Source organism: Haliotis asinina, chromosome 7 (genome assembly GCF_037392515.1).
Source record: "Haliotis asinina isolate JCU_RB_2024 chromosome 7, JCU_Hal_asi_v2, whole genome shotgun sequence".
NCBI classification, from domain to species: Eukaryota; Metazoa; Mollusca; class Gastropoda; order Lepetellida; family Haliotidae; genus Haliotis; species Haliotis asinina.
In genome coordinates, this window is record NC_090286.1 from 7866352 (window position 1) to 7887959 (window position 21608).

Consider the following 21608-nt stretch of genomic DNA (forward strand, 5'->3'; position numbering starts at 1 on the left):
CATATCATATGAACTAAAAGTCAGTTTTTAATCGCAGCAAAAAACAAACTGGTATACGTTCCGATACGTACCGATCATAAGATAAGCAGAGTTACGTCCCTTGGACAAATGACTACAGTTCTATCGTGAAACAATAATTTTTGACACATCAGTAGCCAAAATGAGATATGATTTGATGAGAGCAGCTAGGATTGTAGACTCCTGACTGAATGTAATTCAGAGAGAACTAATTTTAAGATTTACTCTTCGACGTAAAGGCTCGCGGTGATTCCGCCAAGGTGCATGTCGGCCATTGTTGTGAAATTGCTGGAATATTGCTGAAAGCACCATAAGAACTAACTCACTATTAACATAAGAGCATATGGCATAACAGATTACCTGTTAGATAAATAAATAATCCTCTTTTGAAAGGTTTCAATGGTCTAGCATTCCAGGGAAAAGCCTGTTGTTACAGTGTGATCAGAATAAAGAGAAAATCGACATTTCTTACCCAAAGGTGAGTGAGTCATTGTAATATAATCAGACAACAGCAACGACGACTGCATCAATGTAGTCAGTCATGTCTCAGGTTCTTCACGGTGGATCTGAAACGAAATCATGAGCGACGTTGCATATCACGTGGCCAGACGCCGCGCAGTTGAGCAAATCGTACAGGCTGGTGATTCATTCGTCTTTCCGTCAAGCATATAGGTATACATTAGACAGACCCGTGAAGGTCCGGGGTAGAATAGGCCTATGCTTGCCATAAAAGGTGATTATGCTTGTAAGATGCAACTAACGGGATCGGGTGGACAGACTTACGGGCTTGATTGACACATGTCACTGGTTCCCAACTGTGTAGATCGATTGTCATGCGGTTGATCACTGGATTGTCTGGTCCAGACTCCATTATTTACAGACCGCCGCCATGTAGCTGGAATATTGCTGAGTGCGGCGTAAATTAAACCATTCCTGTCCCTAAATTAGTTTAATAACGAGACTTTCTAGCTCACGCTCAGTGCGTCGCTTGAAGATCCAGCAGACCGTGTTTTGTGGTAAAAAGAGACAAACGGGATCGGGTGGTCGGCTCGTTGACTTGGTTGACACCTGTCATCGTGACCCATCGATGCTCATGATGTTGATCACTGGATTATCTGGTTCCAACTGATTATTTACAGTCGTAATAATGGTGGAATAATGCTGGGTGCAGCATTGATAATATGGAAGTGATAAAGTTATGCACTCCAGACAGCATTCATACTCTAAGGAGACTAAGAGCTTACATTAATAACAGATATTATTACCCTGGAGAAGCCAAGCTGCTTGTGAAGCCCTAGGAGGCCAATAGTCATATTATTTATCCCACCAGGTACCTATTTCCTTCAGACAATCAGAGAAAACCAACGTATTCACTTGCCTCCTTTACTGAGAAAGGCACCACACTATCCTTCTACCTGTCAGCCTCAACCTCAAAGCTGGATAAAACTGGGAACAAGGTTTATACAACACAAAATGCACTGTTAATCCATAAACTCAGCCCCTAAATCGGGAAGGCTGTGAAAAGAAACCAAAGTGCTAAAACATCACCCAAACCACTTCAAAGGAAAAATCTATTCAGCGAGATGACTGATGGGATTTTAATCACCAAGCTGTTCAAATTCTGTTTGTGTAGAGCTTTGTAGCTTCACTCAATATAAGGCGGGTTCAAGACAAAGTCTTGATCTAATTTACTAATTCCAGGAGGAAGTGTTTAAAAAGTAGAATTGTTGCTTGTTTACACAGCCAATCTGGACTATGTTACAGATTTGAAGATTCCAGAACAGGAAATTTGCTTTAGTCAACATCCTGGTAACTGCCAGCACCAAAACTGATAGCTGGAGTTAATCAAGTTTGGATCACATAAACCAGTGATGCATATTATGAGCATTCTATACATAAGTACACAGATCAGGGGAGGATACAGCTCTTTGAGAAAGTGGGGGTGGAAGGGTGCACATTCTTGAGAAAAAAAGGTTGTGGATGCAGTTTTGAGAAAAGGACACTCTTGAGAAAGGGGTGCTAGGTGGGTAAACACTTTCACTGTTTGATGAACAGCTGGGAGATATCTATGAATATACTTGTGGACTTCCTTTGTATTATACAATGTTAACTTCCTATAATGAGCAATGTTTTAGGTGTATCATTTGCTTGATGATAGAGTCAGATACCACCTGTCTCTCATATTAATAATTCAGAAGTTGTATATTCATAGTACTCTATGGTTGTGTAATGCAGCTCCTTTGATTTTACACATAGGAAGAGAGTGAACCCCATTTCTTGTGTGCCTGCCATGATATTAATGGACTATTGGTACATGCAGAATACCTACCTACCTACCTCACTCACTCACTCACTCACTCACTCACTCACTCACTCACTCACTCACTCACTCACTCACTCACTCACTCACTCACTCACTCACTCACTCACTCACTCACTCACTCACTCACTCACTCACTCACTGGAAGTAGTGACATTCTTGAGAACATGGCTTCCATAGTTAAATGTGAGGCTCGCTGACCTGGTTGACACATGTTATCAGTTCCCAATGGCGAAGAATGGTCATGCAGTTGATCAATGGATTGTCTGGACCAGACCCAATTATTTACATACCACTTCCATATAGCTGCAATATTGCTGAATGCAACGTAAAATTAAACTCACTCACTCATTGTTGCAGGAAGCGTCACTCCAACTGACAGCCAATGTCAGAGTGGAAAATCTAACATAATCAATTTGGCAAAAAGTATACAGTAAAACAATGTTATGTAAATAGACATGGCCTGTGTCACCAATCTGAGTTATCCAAGTTGTGATATAACCATACAATTATGGCAAAATTAGGAATATTCAAGTGGCATGCTAATACTTCAAGACAACTGTTAACTTGACATGTTTTATTGACACATTTTATTGACATTTTTGTAAGAAATCATGATTAATAGTTGTGAAAAAATAAAAGGGGCATTTTTGATGTCTTTTTGTTCATGAACAAAGCCTTTGACTAAATCGCCATGTGGGCAGTGATAGCATGAAATGGTGATCTGACGGTTAACCTTCCAGCACATCAAAGGTTGTATTATCCCCAGGGTGTTGATAATGAAAATCGAGTGCACACTGATCCATGGATAGCGCCATGTGTTTCTCTTGGTGGAGAGAATCTGGTGCATCTAAAAGATGACTTATTATTTGTTGACCGAAATTATCAGTATTGTAGTTCACGATGTCAATCAGTACATTGGAAATGAATCATTCGGAGAGATTTTGATCACAGTGCAAACTGCCAAAATTTCCTTCATGGGTGGTCATGTTCATGCTATTTTTCACATCCAAATTGTCACAAAATATACATATAAATTAGATGTAGTGCCCTACAAGAGGCAATGTACGAGAGTAAGTTTAGTTTCACACAGCTTTCAGCAATATTCCAGCAATATTCCAGCAATAACATGGCAGGGATATAAGAGATACGCTTCACACATTGTACCCATGAGGGGAATCAAACCAGGTCTTCAATTTGACAAGGGAACCACTAAGCTACCCAACCACCCCACAAGATATAGAGTCAAATCTCCTGAAAATTATCAGGTATTTTCTTCCGATACCCAGCAAAGCCTTGTAAAAATAGTGAACTGTTTTTGAGAAATGTGTTTCAGGGTTTTACCAAACTAGGGGTTCTCACGGACCCATATTAGTTCAAGTGGTTCTTGCATGCACTATTAAGGTCCTGTGAAGTTACAGTGTAGAGAACAGCACTTTTACTAATTTCTTTAGTGCCTGGAATGGATCATTGATGGACTGATGGATGAAATATTGCTTGTTACTGCTCTGACTGAAACAGCCAAACACTTAGCAAAGTCATAGTTGTGGGGTAGCAATGAGTAATATTTTGCTCCCCTCTGCTTGTCATATAAAAAAACCTGCTTTTGAAACAAATATTATCAAGAACTTCAGTATTGACAGAAATATAGGCAGTTTCTCAACTATCAGAACCAAACCATATTTTCTTATCAAACGTCAGTGTGACAAAGAGCAACAGAACAATGTAGAAAATAACTGCAAAAGGAGTTTATTACATTGCTTATGGAGGTTGATTTCAGTCAAGACAACCCGAACAACAACATACTCTTGATATACTGACGGAAACAAATAAGGTAACAGATGACAGCATTAGTGGTCATTTGTTAGTATAGAATTAGTGTTCATTTATTCATTTCATCATATAGGTTGTATCACATTGTGGGTGAGAATCTGAGCATAAATCGAGGAACGCTGTGATGAAGTGGTGTTCCTTTATTTGTTTCATCCAGTACACTTTCAGAAATCTGTTGTTACTTATGTTCAGATGGCATAATCCTGCTGCTCTGAGCATGTTTTGTACAGATGACAAAGACAGACAACAGCCAATGGGGCAAATATAGTTGTGGACTGTGTGATTCTTCCAAATACTAAACTTAATCTATCCTACCATGACTCACTGGAGTAATATGAAAGAATCAGGCACTCCTAATCCCCTGGTAGTAATATCGATACCCAACATGTATAACTTGTTTTACCTGTATATCACACATATGTCAATCAATCAATCCAATTATCTCAAACATGACAAATATATCAAATTTACCCACACTGTTTCTCAAACCTTTTGTTTTCAAAGTTATTCATCACCTGAAAGAAGTTCTTTTTCTCAAAGTTATCTCATATGCTCTCATAAAGTCTCTTTTATCTCATATTTTGATAATCAAAACATAAGCTCTATACTTGTATTTACCTGTTTCTCTCAAACTAAACTTTACATATTCCAATATCAACTTAAATTATCCGCACTTGTCTTATGCTCGTAAAAATCCCTAACAATTTCAATTCTTCTCGTCAAAACATAGCAATCCATTTACCTCAACTTTGACCTACTTTTATCTGTGCTTATCTCATGGGAATGGTGGGGTAGTTAATGGTAAAAGCATTCACTCATTTCAAATTTAATCATGTACTTAGATGGGTATAAATTCATGTACATGTAACAGAATATTTTGATGTATTAAACATTTCTCTTTTGTCGATACTTTGTCCCCTTCTCAGGTCAATCTCTGTATTTATCTCCAAATTCGTCTTTCATTCATTTTACTCTCCTTCATGTTGCCCTCATGCTCACATATTAGTGCTGCAACAATTCAGTTTGATTCATCAAAACATTTAATCTTCAACCTTAGTTTCAATTTTCTATAACTGTTATCGCCATTTTGATTCGATATTTGAATACCTATTTATAATATGTTCACGCAGCCAGATCATAATTTGACTCCAACTCAAGAAATTTCAAGCGTTGGAATAAGGCGAAATATGACTGGCTAACAACACACTAATAATCCGATGAGAATTGTTGTTGGTAACAATCGCCATTTTGACGACTGATTTCATGTTAAAAATGCTGACTCCGAGAGTTAAATGAAATCTGATGCTTTCACTTGTATGAAGATTAGAATTGAAAATGATCAAATAGAGGTCCAATATCAAAAACTGAATCGAAAGGATGTCTGGGTGAGTTGTTGCAGTTCTATCACATATATCTCTTTATCTCAGTCCTTACTTGCCTGCCACAAAAGGCGACTATGCTTGTGATAAGAGGCGACTAATGGGATCAGGTGTTTTGGCTTGCTGACTTGGTTGACACATGTCATCATTTCCCAATTGTGCAGGTTGATGCTCATGCTGTTGATCACTGGACTGTCTGGACCAGATTAGTTTATTTACAGATTGCCGCCATGTAGCTGGAATATTGCTGAGTGCGGCATAAAACTAAACTCACTCGCTTACTAATAAAACATATCTCCACGTCCCTCTTTGTAAATGTTCATCCTAGTCTATTTCAAACAACAAGGAATGTCCCTTAAAACAACATGTACACAGATACCTGAGAATAAAAGTTGCTAAAACACTAAACTGTCATCATAGTTTCTTCTTGGCCTCTCGTTGTCGCAGTGTGTACGCGCGGTAGTAGAAGTTGCCGAACAGGAGAATGAGGGAGAGGGCATACAGAAAGACAGCTATGTTGAAGCCTTGAGGAAAGTCGCAATCTGTTGTTAAGTTGTAGCCAGTGTGTACCAGAAACGCAAAGAACTGGGTCTGAAATACAAAACAATGTCTCTAAATTTTTGTAGTACTGATGACAGCACACAAACCATTTGCAATTTTTCTAAAATATTTTACAACATACATAGGGCACACATATTATTAGTAAGTAAGTGACTTTAGTTTTATGCTGCACTTAGCACTATTCCAGCAATATCACAGTGATGACATCAGAAATGGGTTTCACACATTGTACCCAATGGACAGCTTCTACTGTTTTCTAAACAGAAAGCTTGTTTGATTTTCAAAACTTGAAGCAGGGTTAATTCCAGTATAAAATATTGTTGGCCTAAGATTTTCACAGGTGGGATAAAACGAGGAGCAGATTCAGAAGTTCAGTGATCCTTGTTTTATTTCAAAACAAGTCACGTAATGTGACTGTTCCCAGGCTCAACATCTTTAACCATATTTTACTCAAAGTAAGGGCATGGCGTGATGTGGTGTGGCATGGCGTGATGTGGTGTGGCATGGCGTGATGTGGTGTGGTGTGGTGTGGTGTGGTTGTGGCATGGTGAGAAAGTGTGTTTCAACATCCTCAGTTATGAGAGAGGCTTATTTTATCCTTACAGTGCAGAGCACAAATAAAGCTACACTGAACCATCCAACTAGATAACACACAGTCAGGGTTCAAACCGCAGGCCCTCTGTTCTCAGGGCAGACACTCTACCCAGTACACTACAATACCATCTGAGGCTTGCCAACATGAACTACTAACGCTCTCATCGGTTTCACTTCATCACGCCAAAACATCAATGATGAAGTCAGTTATAGAGCTTCTTTGGTCATATCCCAAAGTGGTTTCATTTTGTCATCGTAGGATCTCTACAGATGTCAGTCCTGCTTCATCTCAAGCCTCATCTACCCAATTAGCAACCAAATCATCTGCAGCATCCTTTGAAACACTGCAGTATCAACTCCATCCGTGATGTACATCTGACAGCTGCAGCAGATCATAAAGAATTTCTGCAGATAATACACAAACTCTCATCCAGAAATCAGACACACAAAGAAATATTTGGATAAAAATTGGAGCCAAGTACATATCCTATCTCCTGGTTATCTCACAGACCCTCTACATGCTTCCTCCAATATATCCTGACATACTGCAAGCTATGTAAACCATCAGACAGGTTATTCCAAAGCTTCAGAAACTTGTAACTAATCTCCCACATTCACAATCAAACATGACATAATCACAACACCCTGTCATTTCAATTGTGATATTTTGTCTCAGTTGTTTTGCGCAATCTTTTTTCTCCCCAACAGATTAAATTTGTCCACAAATCAGGTCCCACCAGGATGCTAAGAGTCAAACTAGCTTTGCCCTGTGATCACCGACAAAAGAAAGTGTGTCTTAATTAAACCCGCGATAAAGTTCCGCTAAGCATGTCCGAGCCAGCAGGCAGTGTCGGTGTGCCGACATCAGACAGGTACAGACTGACAGATTCCGCTACATGAATCAGAAAGCGGGCTCAACTTAAAAAGTCAATTGTTTCAGCGCAGTGACCAAAGGCGACACCATCACTGATGTTCAAAGGCGGCGCCACCAAGGCGTCATTGACTAGCAAGATGAAATAACAGCGTTATGGTTAATGTCACAGTGTGTCGCCATATTCTTTGCTTCAGAGTGAGACAACACTTTTGATTGGTCATTTCATTACAGAAACACAAAGCAGTTTGATGTGCTTGATGACTCCTAATTAAACAATGATTGACAGGGTGGACATCGATACTGCCTGGCCACGCATCCCTCGGCTTTGATTCCCCATTGGACGGAACTTGGCTATTGATGTTTTATCATAAACACTTCAGCTGCCCCAGTAAAACACAGATAAAGTCGGATCAAGGCTTTTTCTCAGCTAACTAAAGCATTATCAATTGGTAATAATCTCAATGCAAATACATGAGCAGGTAGTTAGCATAGACCGAAGTGTACTGAATGTCTTAATGCCTCTAGTCAATAGCTGTCGATCAAACACAAAAAGCAAGGCACAACATTCAAAGTAGGCCATAAATTGGGTCAATGATCACAAGTTTCAATTTCTAATAAACCATGCTGATACTAAAAGGAAATATTTGATTTAAACCCTTACACTGGAGATAAAGTTAAAACTGATTCCGAATTGTCATAGTGAAGGTGATAGTTTTATTTAATTGTGTCATTTGACGTCTGCTAAAATTTCCCTGCAGATGGTCACATATTTGAATATATACACCTGGGAAATAGCTGAGGACAACTTCCTACACAACTCGATATAAAACATCAGTTTTTTTCCTATTATCTTTGCCTTTTTCTGACTGAAATAAAAAATAATTGTACAGAATTATGCAGAAATGATGAGACCAAGCTGAAGATGTCTGATGACAAGTTTTGCACGAGTCCAATTTTGATAGTTGTGATTACTCCTTGAAAACCCCCATCTGCATCCACACATCTTACATGAACCAGTTCTTGCAACCTCCAGAAGGAATACTGAATTCATTTATCAACTATTCAGCTATAACTGGCAGAATCGTGACATTTACCATGAGATCAATGTCAGTCAGGATATTTCCCAGGACACAAGAGATTAGGGGATACATGTTCCTCAGAATGCAAGGTCAGTGTTTAGGTGATGTCCATATGGATGCACTATATATTACCTCTGGATTCCGGCTAACAGTCATATCAATGTATGTACAGATACAAAATATGCACTATACGGTAAGAAATAATGTAGAAAGCAGAGCAGATACACACCACAGCAATGGTGTATGGTCTTAGAATCTTTTATGGATGTATTTATCTGAAAAAGTATTGTTTTATTGTTTAGTTACCTGTTCACACAAAAGTAGTAAGTTTATGGTGCATATATGAAATGAAACCCAAGATTACTGGTTGTCCATTAAATTCAATTCAGTACTCTAAATGTACTCTTAAGGTTTTCCAGTTGGAAAAAAAGGAGTACATACACCCAATGTTGAAAAATTATCTGGAGCCCTTTCACCATGCTTAATGGCAAATAGTAAAGTCTGCAAAATTATCATGAAGCATGTTAAAAATGTATCAGAGAATGCTCGATTCTTAAAGATCAATACCTACAAATTTCCCTGACATCAAGTAAAAATTTGTTTAATTAAACATGTTTCATACGTTTGTGTAGCAATCATGAATCGTTTAACAGAAATGTATTAGGGAATGCCTTACTGGTAAAATACCTGGTGTGCAGCCAGCCAATTTTTTCATTTGCCTGCTAGGTTTGCATAGCTTTATATCCAGATGGCATCATGGACTTGCCAATCCTTCTTGGCAACAATAATGTCTTCTTGATGAAGACCCAGGTTTGATTCTCCACAGAGGTACAATGTGTGGTGAGGCAGATACAGTTGAGAAAGGGGGTGGTGCACAGTACTGAGAAAAGGGAGGGGTTGTACACTTCAATTTCACCTCAGTTTCAATGGTTATTTAACAATATTTCAGGACAAAAGGCATGTGTGCCCCCTGCCCCTCCACATCTGCCTATGGTGTGAAACCCATTTCTTGTGACCTCCTCTGTAAAATCAGTGTTCACAGTAGGTTTTGTACGAGTGCATGCAGAAATAGAATTATAAATATGCAGTCCAAATCTTCTGTGCGTGAAATTTTCATTACAATCCTGAATCATGTTAAACTTTATTGCTTGTCCATATGCTGTGGTTTTAAGATACTTTTAAAATTACGTAGATCAGAATCTGTGCGTCCAAAACACGCATGCAAAATATTGTTTGCATGGTTTTATTATTTTTTTGCGTAAAAAACACGGGTTTCTGCGTAAACATGAACACCGAATATTGCTTGTTTGCTAAATAGGGCATTGTAACTCACTCACTCACTCACCCACTAGTAGTACCACCAGTAGTAGTAGTAGTATTAGTTGCAAAAGCAGCATATGTAGAACAATAAACACTCCATACAGGCATTATCCACTTGAAGAGTGGTTGTAAAGATTCTTTCAATCAATCACCATCTCATTTAATTATCATTATGCTGTTCATGTACAAGATAACTTGATATCAATACTGTACATAATTATCTCCGAATCAACCACATTGAAAACCACAGACAATATGGACAAGCCCTGGTTCCAACGGAAACTGAGAACAGGTGCATCACTGAATCAGATTACTCAAATTACCCATGCATTTCATTTGATAATGAAAGTAATTGATTTTTGTAACTTGAACAGAAAAATCTAAAGCCACATCAAACCTGAAATGACATTAATTGCCATGCTAAATCACAAATTATTAATCATCCTTTTAATACAGCAAAAAGGATAATAAATAATATCGTCAAATGCTTAATCCAATTTGTTTGACAGAAAACTGTGCAGTAATTCGTTTTGAAATGCTAACGAGACATTTTGTCTTTTTCTGTCGTTTTATGTTTTAGTAATTCACAGATTCCAATATGAAATCACAACATTTGAAAAGTGACATTAAACTGACATTGCATGTGGCATGCTGACAACGTGAATTCATCACCAACGAACGAAGATATGGCTTCATGTAACCATAAGACCAATGAAGACCGTTATGAGGTGAATCGTGTCAGTAGATGACTTAAAGAAACTTGAGAAGGTTTCTCTCAAGGTGAGAACATAGCACAAGAGACACATCAAAGTCATTTTTTACGGAACATTCTGTCAAATATTAACATGAGTTGAAAAACACACATCAATACATTTTTATAGTGCCATATTTCCAGTGTTGTAAGAGCATTCATCCAGATCAAGCATCTTGTTGATTACATAAAAAAACAGCTGTTGACAATGAAGAAAGTTCAAAGATCCACAACTCTTTCTTTTAAAACCGTACTTCCAAGTACAAGCATAAAGCCTTGTGGCATTAAAGAAAGTTTTTGTAACTTCATCAAAAGGAAAGACAAAGATTGTTTTTTCTTCTAAACATTGAACATCTTCAAAAAGATTAAGCATCAGGTGATATGAATTTGCCACAGATTCTGTGTGGATGGTCCAATGTATTTCTCTAAACTGACATCAAGGCATTGCATTACAAGACTCATACAAGAGAAATATGAGTCAAGTACCACCAACTGTACATAATGGACGTAAAAAATGTACATATTGCATCACAAGAGATATAAAAATATTCGTCCTAACAATTTATTGATAAGGAATATTGAAAATACACAATGCCATTTAGAAAGTGGTCAAATGTAATACATCTTATATTTGGGATTACACATTTTCAGTAAAGAACCGATTCTTGTACTTCGGGTTCAGTCTCATCTGGGACGTTGCGTATGACTGGGAAGCCTGAGAGTGATGTAAAATACACAATGCCAACCCAACAGAAATATTAGAATCTGGTCTTTACGGAGATAGCGTAATCGCAAATATAGTCTGTTAGATATATTGACTTCCTGAAATTTAAGTAAATATATCAAGTAAAAGTAAATCAATTGCACTAAACAATTTCAAAAATGTACTAGGGAAACATAAATGGTGTAAGAACCCTTGAAATTAGTCATTAAAGGTCCTCTGAACACAAGGTTATTTTTAGGTCATAACAAGCCCTGTGATAGTATTTCAGCTTTACAACCTTGCATGCAAATTTCTGAAAATAAACATTACCCTAAATTGTCCATAATGATTTCTACTAGCTTTGTCCAAGCTGAAAGTATCTTCTGAAAGGGTTCCCTCTGTACCTGATAATTACGTCTCGACAATTTTGACGTTTTAACAACCTGAAGAGAAAACCAAGGTGATTGATATATGTGGTTAGTTACAAGCACAGCAGGGAAGCTTTGTCTGGTCAGAGCAACACAAAAGATTTGTCTGCTCAATTAAATCTTAATATACTTGCCAAAGAATGATCTTAATGACTGCAGTCTGCTCTAACACATAATTACTGCCCATTGTTAGGAGAACAAAACATTCTTGAAAAAACCACAATCAACAGACAAAGACAATCACCAGGAGAGTGAGAATACGAAGTACATCAAGAAACCAGTTCAATTAAGTTGACGGGAAACCTATTTGGTTGAGAGAGTTCAAATTTGTCACATTTGTTGTGGATGAGCTTTGAAGTAGAACATTATCGTTACTGGAGTTTTAAAGTGTTGAAACTTGTGTTTAAAAGTTAAAAGAATTCTATGCATTTGGTACGGTTTTCATGAAGAGTACCCTAGTCATATTTCTAATTAGTCATATTAGTCCTATTGATAGAGATATGGGTGTCCTTTTGTAAAACACCCCAGGTGTCACTGTTTTTCAGTGAGGTACTATTATAAACCTCTAGTAACATCACTCTATTGTCTTTTCTCTTTTAAATGAATAATCCTCTATAAGCCGTTTCATGGGCATTCTTCAAGAATTCCAGGGGGGTATATGGTGTTCAGATGCCTGGTATTGAAGCTATAACCCTTCCCTTACCAGCTTGCCAGCTGTTTTATCCTCTTGGCTACAAAAGATCTCTGAGAAGAATGAGATTGTCTGTATAAACCATGAGTTCCTTGCAAGACGGATAGTGTGGGCAGCGCACGTGCAGGACACAGGCAGCATATGCAGAGCACGTGCATTGCAGATGCAAGGCAAGGATGCAGTTAATTTCAACAGTAAAAAGCATACATTAAAATTATATCTAAAGAATTACTTCAGTTGGTTCAAAAGTTGTATCAAAACCTCATCTTCGTTTTGATTCTTTACATGTAACCATCGCCCAATGTAATACACTTTCTGGGTTACATTTGACCACTTTCAATATTCATTTTTCATCCATTTGAATTTATCTTGGCCAATAATCAGACTGACTACTAAATTACACAAATATTTATGTGAAGACTCAATTCCTCAGACTCTGTTTAAGTCTGTTGCAAACAATTGAACAGATTCTTGTTCTTTGTTTGGGTTGAGTCCCATGTGGGACTTTGCATATGGCTCCCAAGGTCAAAAATGATGAAAATACACAATGACACTCAACAGAAATACTAGAATCTGTTCTTCACTGAGAAACTGTAGTCCCAAGAGACATTCACGAGACAGTGCAGCTCATTCATTCATTACTGACTGCAGTTTATGTAAGTTCCTGTACATTCATGAATGTACATGCATTTTTGACTAAATCTCTAAACTGAAACTATACTACCTACACACATGGAAAACTGCTAATTAAATTGATAGTGGATAAATATGCTTTGCACAAATATTACTGGGATTTCCTAAAAATTCATACAGTGTATGAACGCACCTTCAAATTAATTGGGTACCAGTTAATTTAAATTTGCAGTTTATGCTTTCATTCGGAAAATATAAAAATACCAAGTATGGCATTCTAAATATTTCTGAACGTCAATGAGCGTGTGTGCCATTATTACATCACTAAACTTCCTGGATGTCAAGGAAAGTGTACCTCATGCCACTAGCCCATCGTTCATGTCTTGAACCCCCAAAACGTGTGTGAATGTGTAAGTTGGGTTCAAGTCCACCAGTACTCCAGTTATATCTAAGTCTGTCAGCTTGGAGTGAAAGGAGAGGTGATAGTGTAGCCCAGTAGATAAAGTGTTCGCTCATCACAATGAAGACACGGGTGCAACATGTGGAGCCAATCTTTGGTGTGCCCTGCCATGATGTAGCTGAAATGTTGCTAAAAGCTGTGTAAAGCCTCACTCACTCACTCACTCACTCACTCACTCACGAGGAAAGAAAAAAGTTATTCCAGTTTCAGAGATATGAACTGTTTGGGTGATACTCAAGATCACAGGTTAATTGTTACGAACCAAGAAACATGAAACAGGAATCAAACCCAGACCTTCGGTGTCTGTCATGCCCAAGGAACACAAGTCTATACCTCACTTCCATGTACTAAACTGGCATAGATAAAATTATCACAATTTTTTCTTTTTTTGCTTTCTTTCTTTGTTCTACAGGTCAGATCAATATTATTTCTTGTTTTACAAATACATTAGCCATATTCTTACAAGTATAAGATAAAACATAAAATAAAGTTTCTCCGCTCAAAAAATAGAATCCTTATGTTTTTATTGACACAAAATGTAAACTTACAAGTAATGTTTCCCTGTTTTTTTTGCCACATATACACTTCATACATTGCCAGAAGTAAAATGCTTTTTACTTACTTTATTTACATTGACTGGTGATTACAGTTTTTACCAACCCCCCCCCCCCCCCCACACACACACACACACATCCCCTCCTGCCTTTTGGATTTCTGAGGACAAACATCCATAAAACAAAAAATAAAATTGGTCTGACCTTAACAAATGAGTCTGGACAAGATAATCATTCACAAAGCACTAAGGTGATCATAAATCACTAAGGTCACCTTAAGGCAAAGTTAAAGAATGGGAATTAAGGTTAACCTTAGTAAAGGTTGCTTTGTGAAAGGAGGCCCAGATCTTAATGAGACAGACATGTAAAGACTTACCAGCTGAAGGCGAGTGAGGTATTTCTTCCACCACAGGTACTTCTGCATGTGTGGGCCCAGGCAAGACAGCGCATAGTACAGGTACATGACGATATGTACGCCCGAGTTGAGCATTGCAACAAAGAAGGCTGCAGGCAGAAGTACATCGAGTGTCAAAATGTGTTGAAGCCAGCAGGATCATTTTCTCACTTTCTGTACAATGTAGTTTATTTCAGTCTAGAATCAAAACTTTAATGCAAAATTCATACATTAAATTAACTTTTGACCTCTTGATAAAAATGACCAAAGGGAGATAACTGCTATTTGGTTTTAAGTTTTGGTGCATGAAAAAGCAATGGAGCAGTCTGCTGCCTTCATTGATTGTTAAGCGAGAAATTCATACATTTCTTTTCATCAACTGAATTTTGGATCTCTTTATAAAAATTATCAGTCAAAGGGAGATGACTGCTATTTAGTTTTATGTCACTGAATGAAAAAGAAAGGTAGAAGTCAACTGCCTTCAATGATATAAGAGGTCTCAAATACGGCTAGTTTTGCCATTTGGTATACCTTCAGCATTGACAATGACCTTATTATTTGAATTACTATTTAAGTTTTAAACTTGGAATTACCTTTTATGTTTTATACAGGAAGTTTGATGTTGCTCATCAACTATTCAAAATTGTAGTCTTATAATAGCTGCCTTACAAGTTATCTCTCCATATGATCAAGTGTCTTAATTGTAAGCAGTGTGTAAAATAACCACTGGCCCACTAGCCTGTGGCTAGTAAAAATCCAGTCAGGCCGTAAATCTCCATAGTCACACACTGGCCCGACCAGCTTCTGAATTTTCGTGGGGTCTTTTTTTATAGATTTATCACTCCCTCCAAGTTGCTAAGTTATAACACTTCTAAATCATGCAAGATTTTGACCTGATAAATGATGGTACTTTAATTTTTGTAATCTTTTGCTTAGATCCTACATTCAAATTTTGTCCTAGTGAATCTTTTTGTCGGCTTATAACTTTGAATATTTCCAAAACGCATTTTTTAGCAACTTTACTCACCAATATGGCATGCTCTATGTGCATCACCAGGAGCGATCGTACAGAAAAAATAGCATTCAGAATCATTCGGGTACAAACCTTTTTGAGGGTAAATGTTCAAAACATCATGTCAACTTTCATTATTTGGTAAGGTGTGCTCTGACTGGTCAATCTCAAGGGTTACCTGACCAGACCTTCGACTAGTTTGTAAGACTCAGTATGAGTGTATACAGTCCGTCTGATACCATTTGAGACCAATGAATTGTTCACTAAGTGGCAACACTGACTCCCATTGAACATCTCAAGTGGTAACCAGATGACGGCTTTTGAGATCACCCCATCTTCACAACACACGCTCTTTGATTACCTGTCTGTTCTACCAGCAAGTGCCCCCATCCCCATCCCCATCCCCCCTCGTACAAAATAGCTAAAGGTGACAAGAAAATGATGATCGTTTGTAAAACAATTTTTTTTTCGGGTTTCCCAAATTATGAGACACATCATCAGAGTTGGTCTATCGATTTCATGTGGCTGTGCAAAGCTTGGTTTTGTTGCAATTATTAGATTTTGTGTTAGTGAGCAATTCATCGGTCTCAAATGGAATCAAATGGACTGTAATGAATAATACAGGGCCCAAGTTTATTTAGCATGCAAAATATCATAAGTCTCAATGACAACTGACCTAGAATTTGGGAACTGAAAAATTATTCTGTGTGTGGAAATATTCCCCCTTTTAAACTATTATTTTGAATGAATGTGCAGTGATATTCAAGAATCCCAACTAAGATATCTGGTGGATATATTAATGCAAAACCTGTAAAGTTGTAATGTTTTTCAAGTATTTTCTTTTTTAGGAAAACCAACAAAACATTGCGTTATTGCACCCCTACCCCGTACTTTACACTGCACATAGCAATATTCCAGCTATACAGAACTGGTCAGTGAATAATCACTTATGGACCAGACAATCCAGTGATCAAAAGTTTGAGCATCAGTCTATACAACCGGCGCCCGATTTCTCGAAACAAACTTAAGTTTTAACTCAAATCTCAAACTGAGTTTGACAATTTAAAACAGCTGAATTTTTATCTGAACTGCATTTTTTTAGGCTAAAAAAGTCCAAACAACTAAAGAAATCTGTCCACCAAATTCAGATTGTCTACTATGTTTGAGCTGGATACCAATTTCATTTCATTCTGGAAAATGCATGTTCCTGCATTTTCTCATATTTGAGCAAAAAACTGAACTAAAGTCAAAACTCAGACATAAGTTTGTTTCGAGAAATCGGGGCCGGGTATACCATGACAGGTATCATCCAAGTCAGTCAGGCTGACCACTTGATAATGTTAGTCGCCTGTCATGATCAGCATGGATTACAGATAAACTCTCCCCAGTATCATCATGAGTCTAAACCAAAAAGAACGAGATGGGAGAATCAGTACCAGCAGAAATCTAGACTAGATTCAGTGAGAGGTTTTAGCTGAGCATTGCAGAACAGGCAGGGAGGATATCTCAACTGGGAATCTAAAATGGGAGTGGAGGGGAAACTAACGTTTTTCAGGGACTATGAGACAGACTCCATCCATGTTGAATGGTCAGTTCTGAAATACACATGTTTTCCATAAAATAGGTCACCACCTACGGAGGCACAGACTTTGAAAAATGGGAGTCAGGTGACTCACAGTATTTTATTCTTGGAAGTCATTTTCAATATTTGGTAGTCATGAATAGTTTAGAGTGATATTTCATTGTGTAAATAAAAGAACAAGAGTTCTGAAAGATTTTGTCATGCATTTTGCATTGTCATGATTAGTTACTAAATAAATAGTACATTTTCACTGTTCAATTCAGACATAACAAACCTCAGTATACTGAATACGAGCAGGTTCACCAAGGGAGTCCACCATCAATATACCTGAGATAAACCGCAAGCCTATTTACTATGGATATTTTTTGGCTCTTATCTGTATGACAATGCAACATGGTGCTATTTTTAACCTCTTAGTGTTCTCATACAATCTGTAAATAACACGAGCGTTTTCAACACAATTTGCAAAAAAATGAAAACTATCATTGTTTGCTTATCTAGTCGATTTTACTGAAACGAATTCTGAGGGTCACTCATGAAACTAATATTTTGAGAGTCTTTTAGAGAATTGTTGTATCAAATACGTAGGAATCACGTATCATATAAACTCCCGTACTACTCACACTGGCCGCCAGCAACGTACTTGACCCCCAGCCACCAGTTGGCGATCATCGAACAGTGATGGTAGACATGGAGAAAGGTCACCTGATCATTCTTCTTTCGTAAGATGAAGAATACCTTCAACCCAAAATGTCAAGAATGTTATCATCAATCTGCCTGTAGACTAAAATGAAGGACAGAACATATTGTTAAGACGCTGGCATCCCCATGGGAAGCAAATGTGCACACTGCCTTGTTGATCTGTGTCTTTTGCATTCGAGACAGAATTACTTATAAGACCGGCAAACTGAAACCAAGGGAATTCCAACCAAAAATTTAAGTCAAGCTTCATGAATATATGGATGAGCTGATATTTGGGAAACCGATTACTGGGTTAATAATTTGATATATGCAAAAGGATTCAGAGGGACAAAAAAATCCACATGACTGTTATTATGGGAAGACTGATGACTTCTTACTGCCAGTTTAATGTCAACAGTATTGTGGAAGCTTCAGGTCTTATGTCTCCCCACTTCACAATTCTTGCGAAACAAGTTAGGATATTCTTGCTATAATTACAAAGAGTGTCATACCTCTCTTGTTCAGTCAGGGTTACAATATTCATGACTTTGAAGAGAATTTATGGCACAAGACATTTCCAAACCTGACAAAATGATCAACTGAGTTTACTTTTACGCCGTACTCAGCTGTATTCCAGCTATATGGCATAGGTCTGTAAATAATAGAGTTTGTACCAGATAATCCTGTGACAGCATGAGCATCGATGAGATGCTGAAAATAAATTCTAACTAGGACTTTCACAGGTTCATTGACAAAATAACTCATTCACTTACACACACTAACAAGAAATAATGGCAACAATTTTATTTCTCTATTTATCCTCATAATTGTATACATCAACTCTAAAATTTCAAAGCGATCAGCCATTTGGCAGCCACATTCCAGCTAAGGTCAAGGTCATTTGTACAACCCATGTAGTGTGTCACATGACAGATTTCACACGGCAAATCCACCTACTATAGTTCTGTATGCTTTGGCTATTGACAAATCAGAATTCAACAAATTTACCTGAATGGTAATAATATTGCTTTTTACTTATTAGCAGACACCTGGTGGCATCAAATGCTCTGGCTATTGACCAATCAGAATTTACAAATTTATGTTAAGGGTAATGATATTCTTTTTACCTTTTAAAAGACACCTGGTGGCATCATCTTGTGTTAAACATTAACACACACTTATGATCACAGAGAGAATCTTCAGGGCTGGCTGAAAAGACTGATAATGAGAAATATTGTTGATAGGAAAAAATCACTGAAATATTATCAATGCAAGAATTGTCATTGATTCTATCATCAGTGTTTGAAATACCTGCCTGCCCGAATACCTGGCACTGAGTATTTTCAACACGGACTGCCAGATTAACCTGCCTGACAGTCAAGTTAATATTTAGACATTTACCTGAAGATATTTTGTGGGCAGGTAAGTTTTGGTCAGAGTTGGCAAGTTTTACATCTAACCAGCCCCATAGTCTGGGAGTTTCATACCTTGATATCATACATAAAGAACTGTGATGAAATAACATCTTAATTCACTCACGCATAAACAAAGTTCATTCTTTATTTTTGAGCTGCTTCAGAAGTATATTCAAGATGGTGTTTTGTTAGTAATCCTAGTCTAAATATGTCACCAAACACTATTTTTATTATTATTATCCTAACATTTCTCAGATTTCCAGCTCAGCTGTTCAAAGGTGTTTTGTTGTTCCATCGGAACCATACTGGATGTCAATCTAAATGGGCCGTTGCAATATCAATCTCAAATATCAATATCAATATCAATATCAATCTCAGCTCCCTTGGGATCATACAACTAGTGATCTCAAATACGTTTATTTCCTTCTGATTATTTTGCATATTTGATGCAAGTTCTTCTCCAATATCTGTTGACATTAGATCCAAATGCAGCTAATCATTATCAGTATCTTTTTCCAATACTAATAACCAGCCTAAGAATCCTCTAATGAATCCTTGAGTGGTTTCTCAAGATTACTGAGCAGATGCTTTTATCCCGCTTCAGAATACCTGGTAAGCTTTCACAAGAACATCAGAGAAAGTCAGATACATCCAGTTACACCACTTGACATTTTATCAACATTAAAAGGATTACGTGTCAGAACTATCCAGTTTCCAGACACTAAATAGGAACCGGTCAAGACTAAACTCTGACTATACAGACCGGGAATGGAACTAAGAACTGAACTTTGGAGTCCATGGACTACATATTTGATTAGAATATAAATTAACCATAAAATATTAACTGCCTACGAATTTATGAATGGTTAGAAACAATACTTCAATCAACTGATTAAAAAACATTTTTTTCCAAAATAGAATTGATTCTCATATGATTAAAACAGATATTGTCTTTGTCTTCAACCTTCAGCTTCTGGGATTTTGAAATGTGCATATTTATCATTCAGGAAAAACACCACTTCACTTGTCAAATTAAATGATGAATGCCATTCTGTCTGCAAAACATTTACCAAAGTAGATCTGGGTGAGGAATTCTTCAGCAACCCATGAGGGTCGTAAGATGTGACCAGAGGGAGGTGATACTCAATGACATTGTTAATGCATGTCATAACATCCAAATCTCTTAGACCAGTGCTGCCACTCACTGGATGGAAGAGGCAACAAAAAGTGGTACACTCACTCACTATAAACCTATAAAGTTGAAACCCAATCCCTTTGTCTTTTTATATGTTATTTCAATAACCCTTAGTTTTGTGAGTGAGTGAGTGAGTGAGTTAGTTTAGTTTTACGCCACACTCAGCAACATTCCAGCCATATGGCGTAAATAATCGAGTCTGGACCAGACAATCCAGCGATCAAAAAACATGAGCATCAAACTGCACAATTGTGAACCAATGACCTGTGTCAACCAAGTCAGCGAGTGACCACCTGATCCCGTTAGTTGCCTGTTATGACAAACATAGTCATGTTTTATGACAAGCATGTGTTGCTGAAGGCCTATTCTACCCCGGAATCTTCACAGGCGTCTATAAAAATGGTGTCATAAAGATTAAATATTGGTCGGTTATGCATGACAAATGAACAACAACAAACAAATGACAAACAAGGAGCAATTACCCTTATTCCAAACAGAGCACTGTCTGAGTGTTGTACAAGACAGCAGTCTCCTCTCAACACCAATAGTGTCTATATCACCGCAGCCAAACCCGCGGGGCTTTATTATCAGTATTTGGTACTAATTCCCTGAAGACTAAGGAAACCCAATTAGGTGTCTGGCACACCAGACACAGTTCTAAGGCTTCATTGTCTGAGGCAATATAATATTTCCCCGACACCTTTTCACAATGTAATCTAAACACCTCAGATGTCAGTAGGTCTCTACCCACAAAAGACTTACTGTAATGTGTGTTTCCATTGTTTAACGTCAAACTCATATGTGTTCCTGCTACAAGAATGTTATCTGCGAATAATTAAATCTTGAGCAGTGATCCAAGAGAATGGTGTACAAAGACACACATTCAACAGTCACCCAGCTGTCGACCATTCCATACGGAGATCTCTTAAGAGTTCCAGGGAACCTACTTTAATCCTAATTCTCTCTGACAGCAAGGAACTTACTCCAGCGACTTATTCGAGACAATGGTGAATGACCAAAAGGATGTACTTATACAAAACAAGGACACAGACTGGGATACATCCAAAGTGTGATCAAGTACTGACATAGACCTTAAAATCAAGAAAACTCTTCTGAGAGAAGTGGCTTAAC

At 37.6% G+C, this 21608-nt stretch overlaps 1 protein-coding gene across 2 annotated transcripts in view; it reads right to left on the minus strand.

Moving 5' to 3' along the window:
• Positions 1-4067: 4067 nt before the first annotated feature.
• The window catches only part of LOC137291833 (very long chain fatty acid elongase 4-like), a 41015-nt gene continuing 23474 nt past the window's right edge, over positions 4068-21608 (minus strand). For both annotated transcript variants that reach the window (XM_067823373.1, XM_067823374.1), the window contains 3 exons: positions 17810-17924; positions 14575-14702; positions 4068-6141 (listed from right to left, as the gene is read on the minus strand). In XM_067823373.1, the coding sequence (XP_067679474.1) occupies positions 5965-6141; positions 14575-14702; positions 17810-17924 (420 nt within the window). In that variant the 3' untranslated portion in view covers positions 4068-5964. The remainder of the gene's footprint in view (positions 6142-14574; positions 14703-17809; positions 17925-21608) is intronic.